Raw genomic sequence first — 24,078 nt, 5'->3', positions numbered from 1 at the left:
TGAGATTTGGTTTTTTAGAAAGTAAAATTTCTGGTCCCTTTGTTTTTCTTTCCCTCACTTTCTTTTGCTAGGCCAATGCCAATGGCAGCATTTCCCAGACAGAGCCTTTGACTTTCCCCTATCAATCCAAGCCTTTAGGATCTTTACAGATAGAGGTGTGATTAAAGAATCTATGTAGTACTAGCCGTAATGAGCTAAAGCAACAGATGATCCAGAACCAGCTCATTACCAAAACACTGGAGCCAGTCAGGGACTAAAAAACTTCAACCAGGATGGCTTCAGGTCTATTGCACTTAAGCAATATCAGGAACCTTGGGATCAAGGCACACTCCAGTTGTAAAGCTGCGGTCATGCTTTCAAATTTATTTGCCTCTATCTACAGTATCAACGTGGATTGCTCTTTGACATTAACCAATTGGAGAAAAGTCTAGGATAAATTAGTGAAAACTCTGAATTATCGACTATTCAAAAAGAAATGGGGTTTGCTTTGTGGCAGAGCAGGTTAAGCCACTGACTGTGACACTGCCATCCCATATCAGAAGCATTGGTTTGAGTCCTAGCTGCTCTGCTTCAGATCCAGCTCCCTGCTAACATACCTGGGAAAGCAGTGGAAGATGATTCAGGTGCTTGGGCCCCTGCCATCCAGGTGAGAGACATCCAGCTATGGTCTAGCCTTGACCATTGCAGCTATTTGGGGAGTGAATCAGCACATGGAAGATTCTCTCTCCCTCCCTCCCTCCCACTTTGCCTTTAAAATAAATAAAACAAGTATAATAAATAAAAATGGTATTTTATTAATTCAACTGCATATGTATATATGTATATGTATTTGTATGTATATGGTGCCTCATTTAGCAATCCCTGCATTGATATTTTTCCAGGAAGACAAAAGTAAACATTATCTCTGTCTGAATTAAATTATGATATACTGGCTAATTGTTTTTTAAATACTTATTTATTTATTTATTTGAAAGGTGGAGTTACAGAGAGAGAGAGAGGGAGAGACAGAGAGAGATCTTCTATCTGCTAGTTCACTCCCCAAATGGCCACAAAGGCTGGGGTTGGGCCAGGCCAAAGCCAGGAGCCAGGAGCTCCATCTGGGTTTCCCATATGGATGCAGTGGCCTAAGCAATTGGGCCATCTTATGCTGCTTTCCCAGGCACATTAGTAAGGAGTTGGATTGGAAGTGGAGCAGCTGGGATTTGAACTGGCTCTCATATGGGATGCCGGCACTGCAGGCAGTGGCCTAACCTGCTACACCACAGTGCCGGCCCCAAATGTTTTTTTTTTTTTTTACATTTTTAAAAAGGATTTATTCATTTATTTGAAAGTCAGAGAGGAGAGGCAGAGAGAGAGAGAGAGAGAGAGAGAGAGAGAGAGAGAGAGAGAGTCTTCCATCCGATGATCTATTCCCCAATTGACCGCAACGGCCTGAGCTGCGCCGATCCCAAGCCAGGAGCTAGGAGCTTCTTCTGGGTTTCCCACATGAGTGAAGGGGCCCAAGGACTTGGGCCATCTTGTACTGCTTTCCCAGGCCATAGCAGAGAGCTGGATCAGAAATGGAGCAGCCAGGACTTGAACTGGCCTCCATATGAGATGCTGGCGCTTCAGGCCAGGGCATTAACCTGCTGCACCACAGTGCTGGCCCCTATTTTTTACATTTTTAAAAAAGATTTTCTTCAGAGAAAGGTCTTCCATATGCTGGTTCACTCCCCAAATGGCCGCAATGGTTGGAGCTGGGCTTATCCGAAACCAGGAGCTTCTCCCAGGTCTCCTACGTGGGTGCAGGGGTCCAATCACTTGGGCCATCTTCCACTGCTTTCCCAGGCCATAGCAGAGAAGCTGGTTTGGAAGCGGAGCAGCAGGGACATGAACTGGCACCCATATGGGATGCTGGCACTGCAGGCGGAGGATTAGCCTACTAAGCTACAGCATTGGCCCCTATTTTTTTTTTTACATTTTTGACAGCCATAGCAATTAATGATTCTGTATTAAAAATCATTCATTTTGAGTGTCTTTACAACACCAAGTGTAGTTTATTTTCTTTCTGCCATCAAATATGACAACTCACAAGTAAATATAGACTTAGAATTTTCATTATAAACTGAAATATATTTAATGGAAGATATTTTTGAAAGTACTTGAGATTTTTCATAAAACAAAATGTCAAGATATGAGCTTGTTTCAATTAACTATTTCCTTTTCTTGTTATTTTAGCCATTTACTCCTGAGGAATCTCTACCATCCCAATCCTTTCTGAAAAGTGAGCTTTTCTATGGATAAGCAAATCCTTAGTTTCTCTACAACTTGAATTATCAAAAGCTGTATAGTACAGCATTTCAGACAAACAATACAATTGTGAATCATTTTGTCCTTGTTCCTCTCAGACTCATATTTCATCTCTATCTGAAAAAGAGTTGAGATGCTGAGTTTTCTTTCAGTACTTTGAAATTTTCTCCTCTGTACGTTTCTTTTCTTCATTTTTTCAGGAAATAGTCTCTTATGGATCCTTACCACAACAATTCTTAGTGAAACAGAAATGATTCCTATTTCTCTGGTCAAACAATGAAACTCTGATCAGATGGTCAAATGACACATAACAAGAGGGTACTTGAAACTGTTCTTACAAAATGAATTTAAATGATAAATTTGGGGCCGGCGCTGTGGCACAGTAGGTTAATCCTCTGCCTGTGGTGTTCGCATCCCATATGGGTGCTGGTTCTAGTCCTGGCTGCTCCACTTCCAGTCCAGCTCTCTGCTATGGCCTGGGAAAGCAGTAGATGGCCCAAGTCCCTGGGCCCCTACACCTGCGTGGAAGACCCGGAAGAAGCTTCTGTCTCCTGGCTTCGGATTGGCATAGCTCCGGCTGTTGTGGCCATCTGAAGAGTGACCCAACGGAAGGAAGACCGTTCTCTCTGTCTCTTCCTCTCACTGTTTGTAACTCTACCTCTCAAATAAAATAAATAAAATCTTTTAAAAAATGATAAATTTATTTTGGTGGAAAAAAAATTGAAATCCTTGGACAGCGCTGTGGTGTATAAGTTAAACATCCGCCTGTGGCGCTGGCATCCCACATGGACACAGGTTTGAGTACCAGCTGCTCCAGTTCCTATCCAGCTCTCTGCTATGGCCTGGGAAAGCAGTAAAGGATGGCCCAAGTCCTTGGGCCCCTGCACCCGCGTGGGAGACCCGGAAGAAGCTCCTGACTCCCAGCTTTGGATTGCCCCCGCTCTGGCCACTTTGACTATTTGGGGAGTGAACCAGCAGGTACTTGGGCCACCGCACCCATGTGGGACACCTGGAAGAAGTTCCTGGCTCCAGGCTTCAGACTGGCCCAGTTCCGGCCATTGTGACCATTTAAAGAGTGAACAAGCAAATGGAAGCTGGATAGTAAGTAGAACATCTGGGACTCGAACCGGCATCCATATGGGATGCTGGCGCTGCAAGTGGTGGCTTTACCCGCTATGCCACAGCACCGGCCCGGAACATAGAATATTTTGAAGTATCCTCATATTTATCCTCCCAATCAACCTTTGGTGAGTAGCAAGGTTTTTTTTTTTTTTTTTAATAAATTGTCTTATTTTAAAACAATTTATGGTTTAACACCTAATACTTGTACATTTTTATGTTCTATAGTACAATATTTCAAGACACACACACACAGCATAAACTGGTCAAATCAGACAGCTAGCATATCAATTTCCTTATCTTTTCTGTTCAAAACCTCCCAGGTCCTCTTTAGAACATTGTTGTGAATTATGGTCATCGCACTTGGCTGTTCAATGCAAAAACTTGTTAGGTCTGTGTTTTAGTACTCCTTATACAATCTCCTTCTATCTCTTCTTGCCCTCCTCTGGCTGGTAGGTTTGGCAGGTCCGAGTAGTCTTTGTACACTACACTCTGGCCTACTATGCGCAGCTCTGACTGCTTCCCATCCCCCAGCGGAAATAACGAAGACCCTTAGAACCTTCACGCCACAGCGGGACATTTTTTGCACATGGGATATTTTTCATAAGGGGAGGGCAACAGTCCTTTTTTTTTTTTTCGTCTGAACAGTGCTACTACACCCCACCCCACCCCAAAATATATCCTAACCAAGGTATGCTGATCCAGGATACAACTACATGGTGAGACAGAAGGGATAGTGACTGCTCCAACTTGGAACACCCAAATCTACTAAAAGGAAACATAGTTTACAGTCGCATCCACCCCTTGTACACCGCAACTGCCCCATTTTCCTCTCACATCTCGAAGAGACCGGATTTTGTTAAATAAGCGGCGTCCAGCTTCTAGTGTTTAAGGCAGAGGGATTTTAGAAAAAACGGTCTCCTCTATCTTTGTGTAACTTGTGGCTCTCAGAGTTGTATCTAGAGTTTTCCCAGGTTCTCTACTAGCCACGGTATCTGAGGACCCTGTTTTTCCCCTCCTGTGGTTCGAGCCTCCTCACCTCCGTCAGCTTTTCTGTCGCCGGCGAGGCTCCGAAAATAGACTGAGGAGAACCAGGAGAGCGCCGCGTCTCTCTGTTGCCTGGGCAACAACTTTTTTCTCCCGCCCCACCCCACCCACCTCCTGGGTTCCCGCTTGACTTTGCTAGCCAATCACAGAAGAGTCTCTTTTGCGGCAACAGCAGATTCCACCAATCAGAGCGCGTCCCGGTCGGGGTCAGTGTCCGCCCTTTCTAGTGAACTAGGTCGACCCCATTTCAGCCTCTGGGAAGGTTCGCTTCTTTCCGACGGTGTCCTGTTTTCTGAAGAGACCGGTTCTTTCCGGCTGGAGGCCCGACCCTCTGGCAGTTAGGCGGTCTCGGAGGCCTGCCGCTTTACTTTGGGCCGGGACAGAAAGCGGCGGCGGCTGCCACCAAGGTAACTTTGCAGGGGTTTCGCTTGCCCTGGTCGTCTGAGGGCTTCCCTCTCCGTTACGCTTTTTCCACTCGTGAATTCCATATCTGAGGAGTCTATCTCTAGCGGATCTGGAGCGCAGGGGGCCGAAGAGTAGAGGCGGTGGGCCAGGGTTTTAGGATTTGCTACCGAGCTGTAGGGGCTCCCCACGCCCCCTTTTCCCCTTCACCATCCTGCCTCACCCGTAACACGGACACGAGCTGTCCTTCCATCTTGGCTCAGCCTGTGTGCCTGTGGATGTGGGGGTGGGGGATGCATCACGCTTTTGATTCTTTGCTGTGTGCAAGCCTTCCCGCCGGAGCCCCTCCCCCCGCTGTGGGGCAGCCTCGCGGGGCCCGTGTGGGACGTGGGTTGGAGCTCTGCGTGACTCCCACGTCTGGTGAAATCGTGAGGCCAGATGTCCTGCCTTTCTTGCCTCGGAGTGCAGAAAGGTAGGCACACCGAATCGCTCCTCACAGACTGCGGGGCCGGGCGTCAGCACCTAGGGATTGAGGGATTGAGTTGTGACTCTAGTTTACAATGAGTTACATGGTTTGGTTTTAAACCCTTTTTTTGAAAAAAAAAAAGATTTATTTATTTACTTGGAAGGCAGAGTTACAGACAGAGAGAGATGTTCCATCAGTTGGTTCACTCCCCCAGAGTGAAGCCAGGAGCTTCTTCATCCGGGTCTCCCAAGTACTTGCGCCCATTCTCCTCTGCCTTCCCAGGCACATTAGCAGGGAGCTGGGTCAGGAGTGGGACACTCGGAAGTCTAACTGGTGCCCATATGGGATACTGGCCTCTCAGACAGAATCGTAACCCCCAATGCCGCAGCACCGGCCCCTATGGTTTTTACATAAAAAGGGATGGAGGGATGGCGTAATAAATATTTGGAATACTGAAACTGGTTATACACACTGATTTGGATTCTTTGTTATCAATCGTTGGGCGGCACATTACTGTGTGAGTGTTGTAAGAAGAGACAGGATGGCCTCAATGACGGATCTCTTTCAGGTAGCCAGGGATTGAAATTAGATTATGAACGAGCTAAACCGCTTCCCTTCTTTCTGCTACTATGCTTTTCATAACTTTCACTCCATCTGGCAAAAGACATAGTGAATTTTCAGTAGTTTGTCCAGTCTATGTGATATCCATGGGGAACAAGAAACCGGGGGTAGAATATTTAGGTTACTGGCTTTTTGGGTAAATTATCTTGACCATAATTCTCCTTATTACTGTGGATAATTAGAGTTTAGATGGCTTGAATTTTGATTCTCTAGGTAATTGTGAAAAGTGGAATTAAAATATAAGGTGCAAAAAATTGAAATCCATGCATAGGAGGGGTATTCAAAATGTTCATGGAAAATGCATATTATGAAAAAACATGCATGGATTTAAAAATTTGTTTGCCCCCAAATACACTTTTTTTTAAATGAGAGAGAGGGGAGTTAGAGAAATACTGAGCCATCTGCTTCTTCACTTTCCAAATGCCTGTAATGGCCAGAACGTGGCCTAACTGCAGATCGGAGCTGGGAACTCAATCCAGGTCTCTCACCTAAGATGGCAGGAACCCAACTACTTGAGCCATCACCTGCTACCTCCCAGGGTTCACATTGTCAGGAAGTTGGGGTTGGGACTTGGAGCCTGGACTCAAACCCAGGTACTCCGTTATGGAACACTGATGCCTTAACCAGAATCTTAACTGCTAGGCCAGATGCCCACCATACATTTATATTTTCACTCCATTCCCATGAACTTTTTGAAGATCCCCTATATATGTTATGCTGGTGCCTTGCTAAGCTCTTTTGTTTTTTATTCTGCCTTACTGTGTGTTATTCTAGATCTGCAATGTCCAGCCAGTGTTTTTCAGACCTTTTAGCTGTTTAGTTATGCTAAGAAATAAGTTTTAGATTGTGACTCAGTACACATATACACAATATACACATATAACTGACAAATGTTTTGCAGAAATAGTACTTACTGCATTTGATGTGCTCTGTTACTTTCCATTATGTATTTTTAAAATGTAGACTACACCCCAATAATAAGTTAGCATTCGCAGTTTACAAGACAGTGACCTTAGACCTTTGATTTTCAAATTTGTGTGCATACTCCAGAATTGTCTCTGTGGATATGTGGTGGACTTGGGAAGGTATGTGATATAGCATATATAAAATACTAGGTACGGTTCAAGATGTACAGGTGTTCAGTAAATCTTAGTTTTCTTCTTGTGAAACAAATATATCTTTAGGGATATACTCACATTTTCAAGGTTTGACCTGCCCTTGGCAAGGTGGTCTAATGCTAAACACTTTTTAGGGTTAAGGAAATAGTGAGGTATACATGGGTATAGGATCTGAGATGAGTCTTTAAGCACTTGGTTTCTTTCTTTTCTTTTTTTTAACTATTTATTTCATTTATTTGACAGAGTTACAGAGAGAGGTAGACAAAGAGAGAGGGAGAGAGATCTTCCATCCACTAGTTCACTCCCCAAATGGCCCATAAGAGCTGGAGTTGAGCCAATCCGAAGCCAGGAGCCTGGAGCCTCCTCCAGGTCTCCCACATGGGTGCAGGGGCCCAAGGACTTGGGCCATCTTCTACTGCTTTCCCAAGCCATAGCAGAGAGCTGGACTGGAAGTGGAGCAGCCAGGACTCGAAACCTGTGCCCATATGGGATGCTAGCGCTTCAGCCTGGGCCTTTAACTCACAGCACCGGCTCCTAAGCACTTGGTTTCATGGAGGTTTTTATAAATATAAAAACTTAGAGGTTGAGGAGAGTAAGGTTTCGAAAGATTCAGTAACTTTTCAGAGTCATACTAAGTAGATCTCAGAATAGAAGTCATTTAAGTCTAATATTTTTGTTTATTCTTCCTTGCCAGCAGGTGGAATCTAGAGGCAGAAGTTGAAACAGGAAAAGAACTTCCCTGACTTGCCTATCCCAACTGAATTTGACTTTTTGGAATTTGAGTTTGGTTTTAAAGTAATAAACCTTTAGAGACCTAAAAGATAAAAAAAAAAAACCACCTAAATGTTTCTGTGCATTTGTAGCGATAAAAAGGGTGTAGTTTAGCTAATTCTTTTATAATATATAGAGTAGCTGCTTTAAAATACTGGTTAATTTATTTAAACCAGCATTGAAAGGAATTAAAGATGTCAAATTTCACTCAATTCTACTACCATAATAGTTCTGTTCTCCTTCTGTATTTATCTATATGTATTCATACCCTTACATGAATGTGATCTGCATATATTTTTGTTGTTTTTATTTGATATCATTATTTTATATTTTGCATTAATAGAAGCCTAATATTCCATAAAGTGAATGGGTCTTAATTTATTTAGCCTAACTAAACCAACAGCAGAAGACCTACTTCCAGTTATCCTATGTTACAAAAATAACATTATAAAGTCTTGTCCTCCATGACACTGGGCTCAAGAGGAATCCTAACAGGAAGGCCAGGGATCGGTACCTGAGCTGTGAACTTTTGTCCCACTTGGGTGTATGGATTTGATCATCTGTGGTATGATCAACTGTGGTATCATTAATATATATGAGTTAGGTTGCTTATTTTTTTAACTAATAAATGTAGGCATTTCCAAAATGATTTACTTTTTTTTAAAAAAAGATTTATTTATTTATTTGAAAGGCAGAGTTACACAGAGAGGGAGAAGGGGAGAGAGTGAGAGAGGAGAGAGAGAAAATCTTCCATCTGCTGATTTGTTCCCCAAATGGCTGCAAGGGCTAGAGCTGGGCAGGTCCAAAGCCAGGAGCCAGTAGCTTCTTCTGGATCTCCAACTTGGGTGCAGGGGCCCAAGCATTTGGGCCATCTTCTACTGCTTTCCCAGGCCATAGCAGAGAGCTGGATTGGAAGTAGAGCAGTCAGGACTTGAACTGGTGCCCATATGGGATGCTAACACTGCAGGCACTGCAGGCGGTGGCTTTACCTGCTACACCACAGCACCAGCTCCAAAATGATTTACTTTTAAAAACATATGAATTAGGGGCTGGTGCTGTGGCACAGCAGGTTAAAGCCCTGGCCTGAAGCACCGGCATCCCATATGGGAAGTCCCGGCTGCTCCACTTCTGGTCCAGCTCTCTGCTATGGCCTGGGAAAGCAGTAGAAGATGGCCCAAGTTCTTGTGCCCCTGCACCCATGTGGGAGACCTGGAGGAGGCTCCTGGCTCCTGGCTTTGGATTGGCGCAGCTCTGGCCATTGTAGCCATCTGGGGAATGAATGAGTGGATGGACGACCTCTCTCTCTGTCTCTACCTCTCTCTGTAACTCTGTTTTTCAAATAAATGAAATAAATATTTAAAAAATAAAAACATATAAATTGGGTCAGCCCATAAATAAATAAATCTTTAAAAATATATATGAATCATGGAGTCTGGTGCTGTGGTGTAGTAGGTAAAGCCGCCACCTGTGACACCAACATCCCACATGGGTGGTAGTTCGTGATCCAACTGTTCCACTTCCAATCCAGCTCCCTGCTAATGGCCTGGGAAAGGTAATGGAAGATGACCCACATGTTTGGGCCTCTGTCACCCATGTAGGAGACCCAGATGGAGCTTCTGGCTCCTGGCTTTGTTCTGGCTCAGTTCTTGCTGTTGCTGCCACTTGGGGAGTGAACCAGCAAATGGAAGACCTCTCTCTTGTCTTTCCCTCTCTTTCTTTGTAACTCTGATTTTCAAATAAATAAATCATATATATTTTCAAATAATAAATCATATATATACATGAATCATGGCTGGTTGAAGCAGATTGAAGTACTTTAGTGACACACTGACTAGCTTTCTTTATAAAGATCTTTTTCAAAGAGTATATGAGTGGGAGTTAATTTGTAATTTAAAAATTTTTATAAAGGAGCCAATTAAGTTGACTTGAATAATAAAAGCTGTAATTGATCTGTATCAGTACATCTCCCTCTTTGGCATATACATAGTCTTATTTTCTGTCATTTTAAAACACTTAGTAGTCCTTTTTAAATTTATGAAATATTTCAAACAGAAAAGTACAGACTATTATATATAATATCCCAGAACCTACCACATATTTAATAATTGTTAAAATTTTGGCACATTTTCTTTAGCTACTGCTTTAAAAGAGCTGAAGCAGTTACCTCTTTGTACCCCTCCACTGTTTCTTTTCCTTTTCATCCCTGAAGTATTTGCTTTTCCAAATTTATACACACACACACACACACACACTCTCCAATCTGTGTCTGCAACTACACTGAAATGTGGCAATAACTTTTACATAAATGATATATTATACTTAACTCTTCTGCAGCTTGATTTAGTCAACAGTGCCTTTGAGACTTTTAAATGTAAGGTTTTATTGTTGCGTAGTATTCCGTTGTGTGACTATAGCACTTTTAAAAATCTCCATTCTCCTATTGTTGCTGTACATTTGGGATATTTCAGGTATTTAGATATTCAGGTAAATCATACAAATATTGTATGATTCCATTTAATTGGATTACCTAGAATAAGGAAATTCATGGAGACTGTATTAGTTAGGGGTTACCTGGAATGGGGATTTAGTAGTCAATGATTACACCATAAAGAAATATTATGTTTGAGGAGATTTACCCTGATTGGAATTACATAATGTATACATGTATTGAAACATCACATAGTACCCCATAAAATTGTATATGTCTGGTTAAAAAAGTTTTAAATAAAAATAGTTTTTAAAAAAAGAAAATAGTAGTGGGTTTTCTTTTGGGATAATTGAAAAGCTTTGTATATAGATAGTGGTGATATTTGAGCAACATTGTGAATGTGGTTAGTGCCAATGAAGTGTAAACTTAAAAGTGGCTAAGATGGTTTTATGTCATGTATATTTTATAACAAAATACAAACAAGAATTATGCTTGTTTTTCAAAAGTGTATGCTTGATTGCCTTATTCTTTGTGGAGTGAGACTCTGAAACAAGTGAAGATTTATTCAAAAAAATAAACTTTAATTGTATTAACCAGATCTATTTTTCCTCCCAAAATGATAGTTTTTGAGAGCTCTAAATGACAACTTTTATTATTCACATGCTTATGAAAGGCCCTTTATGAATGCCATGCTTCAGAATTCTCCAGTGTCTTTCTATATTTTGCTCTACAGAGTTTTGGAGAAGAATCTTCTAAATATGGGTATACTTTTGAGGTTTTTTTTGCATTTGTGATCACTTGTCCTTTGTTTCCTTGACTAGCTTTCTCAAGTGTTCTATTCTCCTCCCTTTCTCCCCACCCCACCCCCAACAATAGAACCCAAGAGCTTTTTAAACCTGTCTAACCATAGCTTAGTACCCTTTAATCAATATTTCTCCATTCCTACTCTTCGCAACCTCTGGTAATCACCATTTCTACTCTCTGCTTCTATTAACTTTCTTAGACTCCACATACGTGTTAGATCATGTGGTACTTGTCTTTCTGTGCTTGGCTTATTTCACTTAACATAATGACCTCCTCTTCCATCCATGCTGTTGCAAATGGCAAGATTTCATACTTCTTTATGAATAGTATTCCATTGTGTATATGTTCCACATTTTCTTTATCCATTCATCAGTGCATAGACACTTAAGTTGTTTCCATTTCTTGGCTATTGTGAATAGGACTGCAGTAAACGTAAGAGTTCAGATGTTTCTTTGACAGGCTGATTTCATTTCCCTTGGATATATACCCAGGAGTGGGATAGCTGAATCATATGGTTGTTTTATTTTTAGTTTTTTGAGGATTTTTGAGGATTCTTCATACCTTTTTTTCCACAATGGTTGTATTTACATTCCCACCAACCGCGTACAGGGGTTCCCTTTTCTCTACATCTGTGCCATCATTTGTTATCTTTTATCTTTGATAATAGACAATCTAACTGAAGTGTAGTGATTAAGTATTTTAAAACAGCTAAAAAAAATCTTAACTCCAGACAGTCTCTCTTTAAAAAGAGAGAGAGAGGGAGAGAGAGGTGTTCCATCCACTGATTCACTCCCCAGATGGCCGCAACAGCCAGAGTTGTGCCAATCCAAAACCAGGAGCCAGGAGCTTCTTCTGGGTCTCCCACATGGGTGCAGGGGCTCAAGGACATGGGCCATCTTCTACTGCTTTCCCAGGTCATAGTAGAGAGCTGGATGGGAAGTAGAGCATCTGGGACTCAAACCGGCACCCATATGGGATGCCAGCACTGCAGGCAGCGGCTTTCCGCTATGCCACAGTTCTGGCCCCTCTGACAGTCTCTTAATGAGTGAGTGTTATTTATATGTATTGTGACTAGTCATACAACTGAACTTTTTAAAAAGGATTATTTATTTGAAAGAGTTACAGAGACAGGGGTGTGGGGAGGGATAGAAGAGGGAGAAAGAGATCTTCCATCCTCTGGTTCATTCCCCAAATAGCCACAACAGCCAGGGCTGGGCCAGACTGCAGCCAGGAGCCAGGAGCTTCACCCAGGTCTCTCATGTGGGTGTCAGGGCCAAAGCACTTGGGCCATCTTCTGCTGCTTTTTGCAGACCATTAGCAGGGAGTTTGTTCAGAAGTGGAGCAGCCGGGACACAAATCGGCACCCATATGAGATGCTGGCATCACAGGCCATGGCTTTACCCACTATGCCACAATGCCAGCCCCACAACTGAATATATTTTTCATCCTTCTTTGTATTTTTTCAAGTTCTATGTACATTTTATCATTTTTTTTGGTATGTTTAGATTGATGGAATTGTCTTTATTCCCTTAATTTTCCCCCAGACTTGAAAGTTATATATTCTAATTATATTAGTGCTGCATGAGTTCTCTCAAATTCTTTTAACATCCAGACTTAAATTAGTGCTTTTCCTAATAAAGCCTGAAGTTGTCCATATTTTCTTTTTTTAATAAGCACAGCCCATTTTAGCTTTCCTGTGCATATCACTGCTATATTTTAAAAAACGGAAAACAAGGGTATATTCCATTTCTGTGGGCCTTGTGTTCTTCAGCTGTCCTCTATTCCTCTTATCCACACAGCCCAACCATAGGAAACTGAAGTTCATAAAAGTACAGCTTTGTTGAGCCCAGCTTACAATTCTGTCTTGGGTGACTCAATGTAAGCAAACTTACTCAAAGAAATGCCAACTACTAGATAGTAAGGGGCTTCTGTAGAAAACCTGGTAGGCCAAAAGAAATCATGATAGCTCACTTGAATGAGCTACTAGATGGGCCAGGCTGTGGTGTATGTAGCGGGTTAAGTGCCACCTGCAGTGCCAGCATCCCATGTGGATGCTGGTTTATGGGTGCTGGTTTGCCTCTTGGCTGCCCCACTTCCAAAGCAGCAGAAGATGGCACAAGTGCTTGGGCCCCTGTACCCACGTGGGAGACCCAGATGACGCTCCTGGCTCCTGGATCGAGCCTGGCCCAGCCACAGTTGATGCAGCCATTTGGAGAATGAACAAGTGGATGGAATCAATCAATCAATATCTCTCTCTCTAACCCTGCCTTTCAAATAAATAAATAAATGTTTAACAAAAAAGTGCTACTGCAATAGGGCAAATGTTCTCTGCCTGCTAATCCAATCTTTTTTTTTTTTTTTTGGACAGGCAGAGTGGACAGTGAGAGAGAGAGACAGAGAGAAAGGTCTTCCTTTTCCATTGGTTCACCCTCCAATGGCCGCTGCGGCCAGCGCACTGCGCTGATCCTAAGCCAGGAGCCAGGAGCCAGGTGCTCATCCTGGTCTCCCATGCCGGTGCAGGGCCCAAGGACTTGGGCCATCCTCCACTGCACTCCCAGGCCACAGCAGAGAGCTGGCCTGGAAGAGGAACAACCAGGACAGAATCCGGCACCCCGACCAGGACTAGAACCTGGTGTGCCAGTTCCACAGGCAGAGGATTAGCCTATTGAGCCGCGGCACCGGCCACTAATCCAATCTTAAATGAGCTTACTGAGTTAACTAAGGGACTGGAGAGGAAGAAAAACAATTCAGTGAATGCTGCTGCCCTATAAGATTGTTCTGGTCACTTAAATGCATTGGAGCCTCAGTTTCTCTACTTCTAAAATTCTGGCGATTTCATTAAGTGAGTAATTAAAATAACTTTTAAAAAATAAGTTTAAGAGTGGACATTTAGCCTAGCAGTTAAGATGTTCATGTCCCGTATCGGAGTGTCTGGGCTCAACTCCTGGTTCTGGCTCCTGACTCAAGCTTCCTGCTAATGCAGACCCCAGAAAGTAGCAATGACAGCTCAAGAAATCGGATTCCTGCCTCCCAAGTGGAAGACTTGGATTAATATGTATTCCCAGCTCCTAGCTCCAGCCCTAGTCATTGCAAGCATTTGAAGAATGAACCAGCTGATGAGAGTGCTGTCTATCTCTGTCTCTCTACCTCTAAAATAAATAAGTAATTTTAAAAATAAGTTCACAATGTAAATCTCCTCATATAATCCTTTGTCTAATTTAATTTAATGTATGGAGCTATGAGAAAGCTTTCCAGTATAATTCTGGGGTTATCCTCACCGTCAATAATGGTTCAACAAATCAAGGATAATAATGTAGCACTCTCAGCTGGCCCAGAGAGTGCACATAAATTGGATTTCAAATTACAATTCAAAAAAATTACTATGCCACTAGATCATTTATCAGAATTCAAATTATCTGCTCTGTATACTGCCTACCACCACCTACTGATCCTGAAAATGGTCTGGGGATAGGAAATCTGAACTAGAATCAATAAATGATGGTAAGTCATTTCAAAACACACCACTTCACCACTCAAGTTCTTGAATCTCTTGTGTAATACAAAGGGGGAAAGAGAGAGAAACACTTATTAAAATCTGAAATCCCTCATCTTTAATCAGCTAATAACAAATAAAAAATGTATCCCAATTTCCAATCTATAGCTGAGGAAACTGTGGCTCTGAGACACTAAATAACTTTCCCAAGGTAAAACAACTAGAAAGTAAAGGAACTGGACATAATACTCCTATTTTAATATTAGCTTAAGCAGCACATCATTAGAAAGATAAATCTGCCATGTTTCAAAAGGCAGAAATAAGATGAGTTCAAGCCTGGGTACCTACTATAAGCCATTTCAGCATAAATGTTTGGGGACCACTGTCTCATAAAGTATAAATGAATTTGGGGGGTCATTCACACTACTATTACCCCACATTACTTTGAGAAATGACTGTCAAAAAGTGACTAGCATACAAGCTCAGCCATATAATTATTAAAAATTGTTCCTACTTTCTTGGAAGCAAATAAACTATTCTTCCTTTGTGGCAACATTTCCTCTAAATTGCCTATTACTTGACAACCATCAAGTTCCACCAATGCACCCCACCTTCTTAAGAACATCATGACTAAGTGAGCTGGCCTGAAAACTGATGCAATGTGATTAGTCATGTTTTAAAAACATTCTTATAAATAGCAACTTCTGACAATACATATGATTCTTCAATATATTGTTAATTGGAGAGGCAGAAAACCAAACGAAAAGTACAAGTTCACAAGAAATCCCTTGTCCCACATAGACATAAAGCCTTCTCAAAAAAGTACTGAAGACGAAAGTAGAAAAATCTAAGTCTCAAAGCACAGTAAGGATTTTAGTTACACTGATAGTTGCCAACTCAGGAAGTAGAAACTGAGTTACTACTGTTTTTATTCTAAATTTTTGAGTCCCCAGAGAGAAATGGATGAAGAAGGATAAAATTAACACAGGCATTTTGGAGGAAACAAGGAAGGATCAGATGTCTAATCGTGATAATTTTATTTCATGCCAAAACAAAATATACGGCTTCTGAAAATGGTGCATTGGCTTTAAGTTCTTATTATCTTAAGTAGTAAAATTTAATGATGATCTTTCACACAAAGTCCTTTTCCCCCTTCATACTATAAAATCTCAAAGCCAACAAATCAGAATCTAATTTTAAGAGTGAGAAAACGAATTTTTTTAAATCACAAAATTAGGACTTCTCCAAATATTAGAAGTGTGATATTTTAGAAGAATATAAATTGCCATGAAGCAGATCTCATTTTCAGTGAATGACTTCACAATAACAAAATTGGAAAAGGACAGACAAAAATTGAGACCAAAGAGGATGGAAGAAGGCCTCAAAAGAGGGAGAATATTTGGGTGGCATTTGGTATAGCAGTTAATCCGTCTCTTAGGATGGCTACATCCCATATTTGGATGCTGAGGTTTGTAACCCATCACTGCCTGTGACTCCAACTTCCTGCTAATGCATACACTCTGGGAGGCAGCAAAGGGGAATGAAATTATGTCTTTGTAAGAATTAAAGAAAAAGGAAGGAAGGAAGGAGGGGGATTGAGGAAGAAAGAGAGAACTCTACCCAGGAAATACATGAAATCTTTTTTTTTTTTTTTTTTTTTTGGACAGGCAGAGTGGATAGTGAGAGACAGAGAGAGACAGAGAGAAAGGTCTTCCTTTTTGCCGTTGGTTCACCCTCCAATGGCTGCTGCAGCCGGCGCATCGCGCTGATCCGAAGCCAGGAGCCAGGCGCTTCTCCCCGTCTCCCATGCGGGTGCAGGGCCCAAGCACTTGGGCCATCCTCCACTGCCTTCCCGGGCCATAGCAGAGAGCTGGCCTGGAAGAGGGGCAACCGGGATAGAATCCGGCGCCCCGACCGGGACTAGAACCCGGTGTGCCGGCGCCGCAAGGCAGAGGATTAGCCTGTTAAGCCATGGCGCCAGCCATGAAATCTTTTTTTAAAAGAGAAAAAAGAGAGGGAGAACCTTAGGATAGCATTTGACACAGCTCTTAAACAGTTTCCTAGGATGACCACATCCCCACACTAGGTGCCTAGGTTTGTGACCCATCACTGCTTGTGACTCTAGCTTCCTGCTAATATACACCCTGGGTGATGACTCAAGTACTTGGGTCCCTGCTACCCATGTGGGAGACCTGGCTTGAGTTCTGGACTCCTGGCTTGGGCCCAGCCCAACCTCAGCTGTTAGAATATTGTTGCAAGTATTTGGTGAGTGAACCAAAGGATAGGTGATCTCTCTGTGTCTCTGTCTATCTCTGTATGTCTCTCTGCTTTTGAAATAAATGAAATTTAATTTGTTAAGAAATTCAATATGACAGAGAGAGAGAGAATGAATTCTGGAGAGCTAAAAAGCACCTAAGCTATGTTTGTAGAAGGGGTGGTGGTGGTGGTTTTCAAGGAAGGAGGGGCATGGGGAACACAGAGACTCAGTAAGATCTATTATCTATAGGGTGACTATAGATAATAATAAGATACTGAATATTTCTCTACAATAAGGGTTTTTAATGTTTTCACCATAAAGAAATTCTCAGTGTTTGAGAATATGATGTCTTTACTCTGATTGGACATTATATATAGCATATGCATGTATTGAAACATCGCATAGTACCCCACAAATGTGTACAATTTTTGTTAGTTAAAGAAATACCAGTGGCATTGTGGCACCATAGGTTAAGCTGTCTCTTGCAATGCCAGCATACGATATCTGAGTGCCAGTTTGAGTTTTGGCTATTCCACTTACAATCCAGATTTCTGCTAATGCGCCTGGAAAGACAGCAGATGAGGGCCCGAGTATGTAGGTCCCTTACACTTACATGGAAGACCTGCATAGCATTCCTGGCTCCTGACTTTGGGCTGGCCCCTAGCTGTTGCAGCCATTTGGGGAGTGAACCTGCAGATGGAAGACATCTCTCTTTCTCTCCCTCTCTCTCTCTTCTTCTTCCTCTTCCTCTGCCTTTTGAATAAATAAGTCTGTCTTTAAAAAAAGAAAAAAATATTTTAAAAAGAAAAACAGATGGAAGAGGAAAAAGCACATTTAAAATGACATAGAACGGTTGAAAAATGGATGAGAAAAATTGCACTAGGCAAATATCAACCAAAAGAAAAATGGTAAGGGAACATCAATGTCACATAAGATATTTTAGTAATAAGCAGACACTTCACACTGATGGTAGGAAGAAAATCTATGAAGAGACTTTTGGCCGGCGCCACGGCTCACTAAGCTAATCCTCTGCCTGTGGCGCTGGCACTCCAGGTTCTAGTCCTGGTTGGGGCGCCGGTTCTGTCCTGGTTGCTCCTCTTCCAGTCCAGCTCTCTGCTCTGGCCCGGGAAGGCAGTGGAGGATGGCCCAAGTGCTTGGGCCCTGCACCCACATGGGAGACCAGGGGGAAGCACCTGGGTCCTGGCTTCAGATCGGCACAGCGCATGGGCTGTAGCGGCCATATGGGGGGTGAACCAACAGAAGGAAGACCTTTCTCTCTAACTCTGCCTGTCAAAAAAAAAAAAAGAGAGAGAGAGAGAGAGACTTTTAACCATGAACTGTATAAGTTCTTAACAACACAGTCTTGACAGATATAAAATTTAAAAAACAATGGAATTATAAAAAATTGACAATTCATAATAATTAAGAGGCTTTTTAACACCTTGGTCAAACTGGTTTGGCAAAACAGATTTTATTTAAAAAGTTAAGACTATGAAAGATTTAAGGTCTAAGTGAAATGGACAGAGAAGTAGGTTTAATTTCAAATTTTTAGTGATTAAAATGCATTTTTACAACAAAAACTGTTTTGGGGTTTTTCCCCAAAAAATCTAAAAGGAATAAAAAAATTTAAATGTTCAAGCTACATTTAGTAAGAATATTCTTAAATTATTTGCAAAAGAATAGAATATCTATTAATACAAGGGCATGGGGAAAAAATCCAACTTTTGGTTACTACCAGAAAACTTTCTTTTGGCCTGGAATATGACTTTGATGGTAGTAACAAAATCTGAAAGTGTTCGTCAGTTTTTATCATAGTATCAACACCATGATTTGACAGCAGTGAGTTTTTCTAGCTATATTTATAATGTTATATAATAATATAAATATATAATACATATATACTATATAAATATGCAATTATATTATGAAACGTCATCTTATTAGAATATGATTTCTAACAACATAACACTTGTAACCCCAAGAAGAATGGTACACTTGGGACTATAAATTAATTACAGCAAGTGTTCTTAATCTGCTCAGAATGCCTCCCTTTCTGTGCTTTCCAGGACTGAGTTATTATACTTGAAATCAACATTTAGAGCTCACATTTGAAAACTTTTAATACTGGGGCTGGCGCTGTGGCGCAGCAAGTTAAAGCCCTGGCCTGAAGTGCCGGCATCCCTTATAGGCTCCGGTTCTAGTCCTGGCTGCTCCTCTTCAAATCCAGCTCTCTGCTATGGCCTGGGAAAGCAGTAGAAGGTGGCCCCAATCCTTGGGCCCTTGCACCCATGTAGGAGACCCAGAAGAAGCTCCTGGCTGCTGGCTTCGGATTGGCGCAGCTCTGGCCATTGTGGCCATCTTGGGGAGTGAACCAGTGGATGGAAGACCTCTCTCTCTGTCTCTACCTCTCTCTGTAACTCTTTCAAATAAATAAAATAAATCTTAAAAACCTTTTTAATACATGACTTAAAGATAATCTATTATAATTAGCACATTGATGTAAATAATTGTTTTTGAGAGTTTTCAGAAGGTTTTCCCTTATACCCATGACACTGGCATCATTCAAGACACTATATCTCTTCAATTTGGGGAGGCAGTTTATTTTCATATATTACATCTCTGGAGTGGAAATGAGTCTTATAGTTGATAGTATATTTTGGCTGGGTGGCAATTATGAAATGATAGTCTTTTCTATAGGCACAGTTAATACTAAAATTTCTAGGATCAGAACTTGCATAGGATGAAAAATCCCTGATAAAATAGTGGTGAGTGCCAACCTTAACTCCTAGAAATCAGCAAATGTGAGGACAGAATAGAAGGCAAACTAGATTCAGTTGTTGATATGCTGAAGTGGGAGACAAGGTGGGTAATCTGTATGTTAGCAAAGCTGGCTTAAGAGTATAGCAAAAATGCTTTTAGAAATTCTTTTAAAAAATGCAATTTCAACAGTGTTCCTAGTGGCACAGAAAAGGTCATGATTTTCAAGTTGAAAATTGGGTTCTTAATGTCAATTTTGTTTTAGTAATTTTTTAAAAGATTTATTTTAACTTATTTGAAAGGCAGAGTTACAGAGAGGCAGAGACAGAGAGAGAGAGAGAGAGAGAGAGAGAGAGAGAGAGAAACAGTCTTCCATCTGCTGGTTCACTCCCCAAATGGCCACAATGGCCAGAGCTGGGCCAATCTGAAGCCAGGGACCTGGAGCCTCCTCCAGGCCTTCCACATGGGTGCAGGAACCCAGGGACCTGGGCCATCTTCTACTGCCTTCCCAGGCCATAGCAGAGAGCTGGATCAGAAGTGGAGCAGCTGGGACTCTAACCGGTGCCCATATGGGATGCTGGCACTGCAGGTGGTGGCTTTACCAGCTATGCCACAGTGCTGGCCCCATATTTTATTTATTTGAAAGTTAGAGAAGCAGAGACAGACAGAGCTCTCCCATCTACTGCTTCATACCCCAAATACCCACAGCAGCCAGGGTTGGGCCAGGCCAAAGCCAGGAGTCAGGGTCTCCCATGTGGGCGGTTGGGACCCAAGCACTCGAACCATCACCTTCTGCCTCCTCAGGTGCATAGTAGCAGGAAGCTGGAATGGAAAGAGGAGCCAGGACTCCAACCCAGTTACTCAGATATGAGATGTGGTTGTCTCAAGTGTCACTTTAACTGCTGTACTAAACGATAGCCCCTGAATATGAATTTTAGAGATACCTTAGGCAAGGTTTTTGTTTATGCTTTTTTTCTTAATGTATGTATGTCTATGTGTGCATTGAAAAAGATTTTTCAAAGAGTACAAAAAGTAAGTGATAAGGAGGAGCTATGATAGATTGTTTTTTCTATTTTCTTTTTTTTAAAGATTTATTTATTTATTTGAGAGGCAGAATTAGAGATAGATTTTCCACCTGCTTGTTCACTCCCCAAATGGCTGCAATGGTCAGAGCTGGGCCAATCTGAAGCCAGGAGCCAGAAGCTTCTTTTAGGTCTCCCACGTGGGTGCAGGGGCCCAAGCACTTGGGCCACCTTCCACTGCTTTTCCAGGTCACAGCAGAAAGCTGGATCAGAGGAGGGTGGCCAGGACTTGAACTGGTACCTATATGGGATGCCAAGTCATTTCTATAGTGCAGCATTGTTATTTTCAGCTGTTTAAGTACATACCTCATTCAGCCATTCCTTGGGCTAAGTAGCTTCAGCTTCTGCTTGTAAATAAAAATTGTCTCTATTTTTGACACCTGGGTAATTGCTTGTCTTCTAGAAAAACTTTGTGTTTCTAAAAAATGTTTTTATTAAATTATTTCCAATTGATATTTCTAGGAATTTGGTTTATGTGGAATGATTCCAATAAGGTTTGCATTCATTATTTGGAGCTTGCTTTGAGATATCTAATTTTTTTTCTTTCTTTCTGCCCTTACTCCTTTTTAGGGTTTGGAGTCATGAACAGGTTTAACTTTGGAGGAACTAGTATCCCTACAGGTGAGTTTGCTTTTGGCTCTGCAACAACTACCACTTCAACTACACGATTTACTTTCTTTATACCTGGTATAGGAGGGATTAATTTTGGGACTCCATTCTAACCAAATGTAAGTACATCTTCAACTTCTATTTGCTGGTTTTTATTCGATAATTCAGCTCCAGCTACACGGACTATGTGATTCAGCTTTGGAACACCATTTGAATCAACTCTTGCCCCAGTAGGAAGTGGGTTTTCCTTAGGGTAAGAACATTAGTACAGTTTCTGATTCTCTTAGAGGCTACAAAGTTTGTTTTTCAAAGACAAACTTCAGATTTAGAGCATGGGCAGGGTAAAGAAATTATATGGCATTTTTAAGTCAAATGCTTGGAATTATGCCACTCATTCCCAAGATAATCCTACAAATTAACACCATCTCATATTTGAGTCACAAGGCACATTGAATTCTCATCTGCGGTTTTCCTTCATTTTGTGTGAGCCACAAGAGGAGTATGCACTGTGTTTTGGACATACATCCTCTTTAAATCATGCTGCATCCTTAATAAGTGTCTCTCTAGAGAAATCTTTATCTATTGATCATTGTAATGACCTTGATTATAAAGTTTTCCCCTCCTGCATCTCAGAATTTTAAAGCACTCAATGAATGCCTTTTTTGGTAAATCCAGTTGGATTCATGTTTTACTGTAACATCCCTCTGGATCTTTTCCCTATCCTGTATAGTTATCTAATAACTTGTAATTGAGTGCAAAATAATTTTTCTTGGGAGAGGTAACTTAAATATTGAAGTATTTTTCATGGCTCATAAAAATGCATTTAAATATGTACAATTTTGTGTCAATTAAAAATTAAACTTTTAGAAATTATATTGATAGGGTGCCTGCTGTTTGACTTTGTGATTCCATATCTAAAACAAAAACTTCTGTTGTTTAATAAAGTCTGCCTGACTGATAGGAAGTGTAAGTCCTAATGTCTACTGGAAACATAATTTTCTTTTTTTTTTAACTTTTATTTAATGAATATAAATTTCCAGTGTACAGCTTATGGATTACAATGGCTTCCCCCCCCCATAACTTCCCTCCCACCCGCAACCCTCCCCTCTCCCGCTCCCTCTCCCCTTCCATTTGCATCAAGATTCATTTTCAATTCTCTTTATATACAGAAGATCAATTTAGTATAAAGATTTCAACAGTTTGCACCCACATAGAAACACAAAGTGAAACATACTGTTTGAGTACTAGTTATAGCATTAAATCACAATGTACAGCACATTAAGGACAGAGATCCCACATGAGGAGCAAGTGCACAGTGGCTCCTGTTGTTGACCCAACAAATTGACACTCTAGTTTATGGCACCAGTAACCATCCTAGGCTGTCGTCATGAGTTGCCAAGGCTATGGAAGCCTTCCAAGTTTGCCGACTCTGATCATATTTAGACAAGGTCATAAAAGACAGAGTGAGGATAGTAACCAATGATCCTAAGAGTGGCATTTACCAGGTTTGAACAATTATACAGCATTAAGTGGGGAAGAGGACCATCAGTACACACATGTTGGGAGTAGAGCCATTGGTGGTAGAGTAGAGGTTATGATTACAAAGGAATGAGGCCCAAGTGCACTAGACAGGGCCTAGAACAAAGGACAGAGTCATTATTAGAGGAGCTAAGAAAGGTGCTGTCTAAGCTACAATTAAGTTTTCTGATTGAGAGGCAAATAGAACCTGATAGAAGGGGCTTGATAATAATCTGGTGGGCTAAACAAACTACACCATGTTAGATATTTAAGAGGTGTTTTCAAATACATGATTCTTAAAATTTATAGAAGGCATTGGACCTTCTGGTAAATGTTTTCTTAAGTTGTTATCTAATGGTTGAAATGGTTTGCTAAGTATTCATGTGATATTGCTATTGTCAGCAAGCGATCTAGGACTTGCTCCCTCATTTCTCTATTCTAAGCCCAACTTGTTCTTTCATTTCTCTATTCTCTTCAAGGTAGGAAACTAATTCTATTATGAAGGAATCTGTAGGATGCACAATTTAATCTTTAGACCTTATAAAAGAGATGGCTAACATTTTTCTGCAATAGCATAGCCAAAATAAGAACTTAAATAATAATCTCATAGCTAGATTCACGTTGCCATCAGCGAAGTATACAGTAAGTAGAAAAAACCTCCCTTTCAGACCAAAGGGAAAGAAAGTTTTAAAGTGAGAATATAATTTTCCTCATGGGCATTGTCTACCTTAGAAAAACTACTACAGAACATGCCTGTGACTATAGACTTGTAGTTCAGGCCACCGAAGATTAGAGATGGGAAACGGGCACTCCCTTGACTTGCATCCTCTGATCTGCTTTAACACAAACCAGGAGGAAAAGAAAGCTCGGCATCAGAAGCAATGGGTGGCAGGCCTATTAATGGCTGATCTGTACAGTGATCTGCCCTCAAGGAGACCCAACAGGCCAGTCCACTGCAGTGGCTTTCAATGTGGTAAGCCTGGGCTTCAGCAGAAGTCAGCTTGTGAAGAGCCCTGGCAGCTCTGCCAAGAGTTGGATCACTGGAAACGGACCTGCCCTGGAGTCGAAGGATGCCCAGGTCAGAGCCACAGATCTTATTGGCTCTAAGCTGAAAAGCCCTTCACTCAGCCCAACTTCCAAAGTGACCACTGAAGCTGAGGGGATGGTCAAGTAGGGTCAGCAACATTGCAGGCAGAACTGTAAATTTCTTGTTAGAGATGCCACCTGCCTTTACCTGGCCAGCTCTCCTCCCAGGCCAGCCAAGTAATGAAAGTCAACAGAGTGCCTTCCCCTAGGA

The 24,078-nt window shown here is 41.5% G+C and overlaps 1 protein-coding gene across 2 annotated transcripts in view; it reads left to right on the top strand.

Moving 5' to 3' along the window:
* Positions 1-4,677: 4,677 nt before the first annotated feature.
* Positions 4,678-24,078, top strand: part of NUP62CL (nucleoporin 62 C-terminal like) — an 88,408-nt gene continuing 69,007 nt past the window's right edge. For both annotated transcript variants that reach the window (XM_062183938.1, XM_062183937.1), the window contains exons 1-2: positions 4,678-4,862; positions 21,225-21,275. In XM_062183938.1, the coding sequence (XP_062039922.1) occupies positions 21,236-21,275 (40 nt within the window). In that variant the 5' untranslated portion in view covers positions 4,678-4,862; positions 21,225-21,235. The remainder of the gene's footprint in view (positions 4,863-21,224; positions 21,276-24,078) is intronic.

This window comes from Lepus europaeus, chromosome X (assembly GCF_033115175.1).
Source record: "Lepus europaeus isolate LE1 chromosome X, mLepTim1.pri, whole genome shotgun sequence".
In the NCBI taxonomy this organism is placed as follows: domain Eukaryota; kingdom Metazoa; phylum Chordata; class Mammalia; order Lagomorpha; family Leporidae; genus Lepus; species Lepus europaeus.
Note: the sequence above shows the minus strand (reverse complement) of the source record. Positions and strands in the feature narration are given on the sequence as shown.